Source organism: Borostomias antarcticus, assembly GCF_949987555.1.
Source record: "Borostomias antarcticus genome assembly, chromosome: 15".
Classification (NCBI taxonomy): Eukaryota; Metazoa; Chordata; class Actinopteri; order Stomiiformes; family Stomiidae; genus Borostomias; species Borostomias antarcticus.
The window spans coordinates 20,118,026-20,120,525 of record NC_140248.1 but is presented as its reverse complement, the minus strand read 5'-3'; the positions used below and the strand labels follow the sequence as shown (position 1 = coordinate 20,120,525).

Here is a 2,500-nt window from a genome sequence, read left to right as displayed (position 1 = left end):
GATAGCCTGGGGAGAAAGAGAGAGGGAGAGAGAGACCTTGCGGCTTTCTTAATGTATCTCTCAATCATTGTTGATTTCATCCACTTACGTATTCAGCAACAACACGCGCTGATCGGACAGGTGTCAACGCGTCATTCGTCAGTATCGCTTCGTCCTGCGACTTGCCCACGCTGAGATCGAACCTGGGTCTTCTGATTTGTGACCGAGTGAAGCATGGAATAGCTGGGGAAACTCACTCCTCCAAGAGGGACGTTCCTATTGGTGCAACTGTCCGCCTCTCAAGCGGGAGACCCGGGTTCTAATCCCGCCCTGGTCATGCTGAAACAGATGGGTTACACGAACACACATGACCATGGTAAATGGACTGCACTTATATAGCGCTTGTATCCAAAGCTATATAAGTCCCGCAGGAAGGTGAGCGTGTGTGTGTGTGTGCGTGCGTGTGTTCGAAGCTACAGTGATAATGAGTGGATGAGCGGGACTAATGAGTGCTACTAGTGCATGTCTTCAGAGCAGGCGACCACGATCCAAGTTGCATCGGTTTTCTTTTGATCATATGGTACCAGTGTTTCTCAACCGTCGGGAATTCACTTCTGAAGCCGAGATTCCATGCGCCTCTTTCCCTGCTTCTTTCCCTTCCATGTGCTTCTTTCCCTGCGGGACTGGGACCTGTCCTGTATAATATAGCTTTACAATGGCCTCTCATTCACCCATTCACACACACATTCACACACCAATGGCAGCTGCCATGCAAGGTGCTAGCCTGCTCATTGGGAGCAATTTGGGGTTCAGTGTCTTTGCCCAAGTGTACAGGAGGAGGCGGGATTCGAACCGCCGACCCTACGATCATCGGACGACCCACTCTACCACTGAGCCACAGCCAACCACCTCTCGTAAACACCGCTGCCAGTCACACCAACAAAAAGCTTGCCCTTCGGTGGCGCGAGTGGGCAGCATTTATACTGAGGAGGGAGCTTAACCCATTTAACTCGGCTACACTGACAAAATGCATTCAGGGGCGGAGACCTGTGCTCTCTGAGCACCCTCGCTACTTCTCACCGACATTCGCTGTCATTATTATTATCATTCATACTGAGATAGACCGCCATCATTCTCATTCTCACTGACATACACCACCTTCATTCTCATTCTCACTGAGAGCTGTGTGATCTCACCCCTCCGGTCTGGGCCTCAGGTTCGAGGAGGGAAGCTGACCATCTCCAGCACCAGGAAGAGCGATGCGGGGATGTACGTGTGCGTGGCGGCCAACATGGTGGGCGAGAGAGACAGCGAGACGGCCCAGCTCTCCGTGTTCGGTAAGGAGCGAAACGCTCACGCGCGGCGTGTCCCTCGGCGCCGCCCGTAGCGCGGGAGCGAGCCGCCACGTTGACGCCGCCATCGCCTTGTGTTCGCAGAGAGGCCCTCGCTGGTGCGTCGTCCGGCCAATCAGGTGGTCCTGGTGGAGGAGAGCGTGGAGCTCCGGTGTCAGGTGCAGGGGGACCCGCCCCCAACGCTGCGCTGGAGGAAGGACGATGTGGATGTGCCACGCGGAAGGTGAGCGTGTGTGTGTGTGTGTGTGTGTGCGCACGTCGGTGTGTGTGTGTGTGTGTGTATGTGCGCACGTCGGTGTGCGTGTGTGTGTGTGTGTGTTCGAAGCTACAGTGATAATGAGTGGATGAGCAGGACTAATGAGTGCTAGTAGTGCATGTCTTCAGAGCAGGCGACCACGATCCAAGTTGCATCGGTTTTCTTTTGATCATATGGTACCAGTGTTTCTCAACCGTCGGGAATTGACTTCTGAAGCCGAGATTCCATGCGCTTCTTTCCCTGCTTCTTTCCCTAACAGTACCTGCTGCTGTGCACAGAGAGAGAAACTCGTCTTCTTTGTATGCTTTCATGGTTGTGTGTGTGCTGTACTCTATGCGCAGGGGGATGAGTGTATTGCATGTGTGTCTGTGCATGCATGTACTGTAACATATGCATCATATGATATTGTTTTTTTAACTCCCTGGCTCTATTTTAATTCTTATCTATGTTAGTGCATGATGCCTGCGGGACAGGGACCTCTCCTGTATAATCTCACCCTCCAGACCAGGCTATTGATTTGAGTGTGTTACTGTGTATCATTACCTAAGTGAGGTGCCTATCAGATCTGCCGGGCAATGTAATAATCCATTTACACAACTGGCATTACCAAGATAGGGTGATCCGAGGGAACAGACCTCAGCTGGAGGCCACAGCCACTCTGTGACGACCGACGCAAATCGACCGATGTGGCAAATGTTCCTGCTCTCGCCAGCGCTAGACTTTGTTTACCGGATGGACTAAACAGTTAACACAACGCAATAGGAAACTTGCTCCCCGACGCACCCCCCCCCCCCCCGCCCTTCCACCTGTTATTGAACGGAACCCATATTAGGGCCGATATTTATTTGGAATCCGAGACGTGTTTGTGTAACTTTGGGAACGGAGGAGCGAGGGAAAGTTTGGGCCGTCTACT

At 52.6% G+C, this 2,500-nt stretch overlaps 1 protein-coding gene across 1 annotated transcript in view; it reads left to right on the top strand.

Moving 5' to 3' along the window:
• LOC311318923 (roundabout homolog 2-like) overlaps window positions 1–2,500 on the top strand; it is a gene marked incomplete at both ends in the record, with an annotated part of 120,489 nt that overhangs the window by 78,182 nt on the left and 39,807 nt on the right. The window contains 2 exons of the mRNA XM_084450357.1: window positions 1,196–1,316; window positions 1,416–1,554. Of these exons, the coding sequence (XP_084306483.1) occupies window positions 1,196–1,316; window positions 1,416–1,554 (260 nt within the window). The remainder of the gene's footprint in view (window positions 1–1,195; window positions 1,317–1,415; window positions 1,555–2,500) is intronic.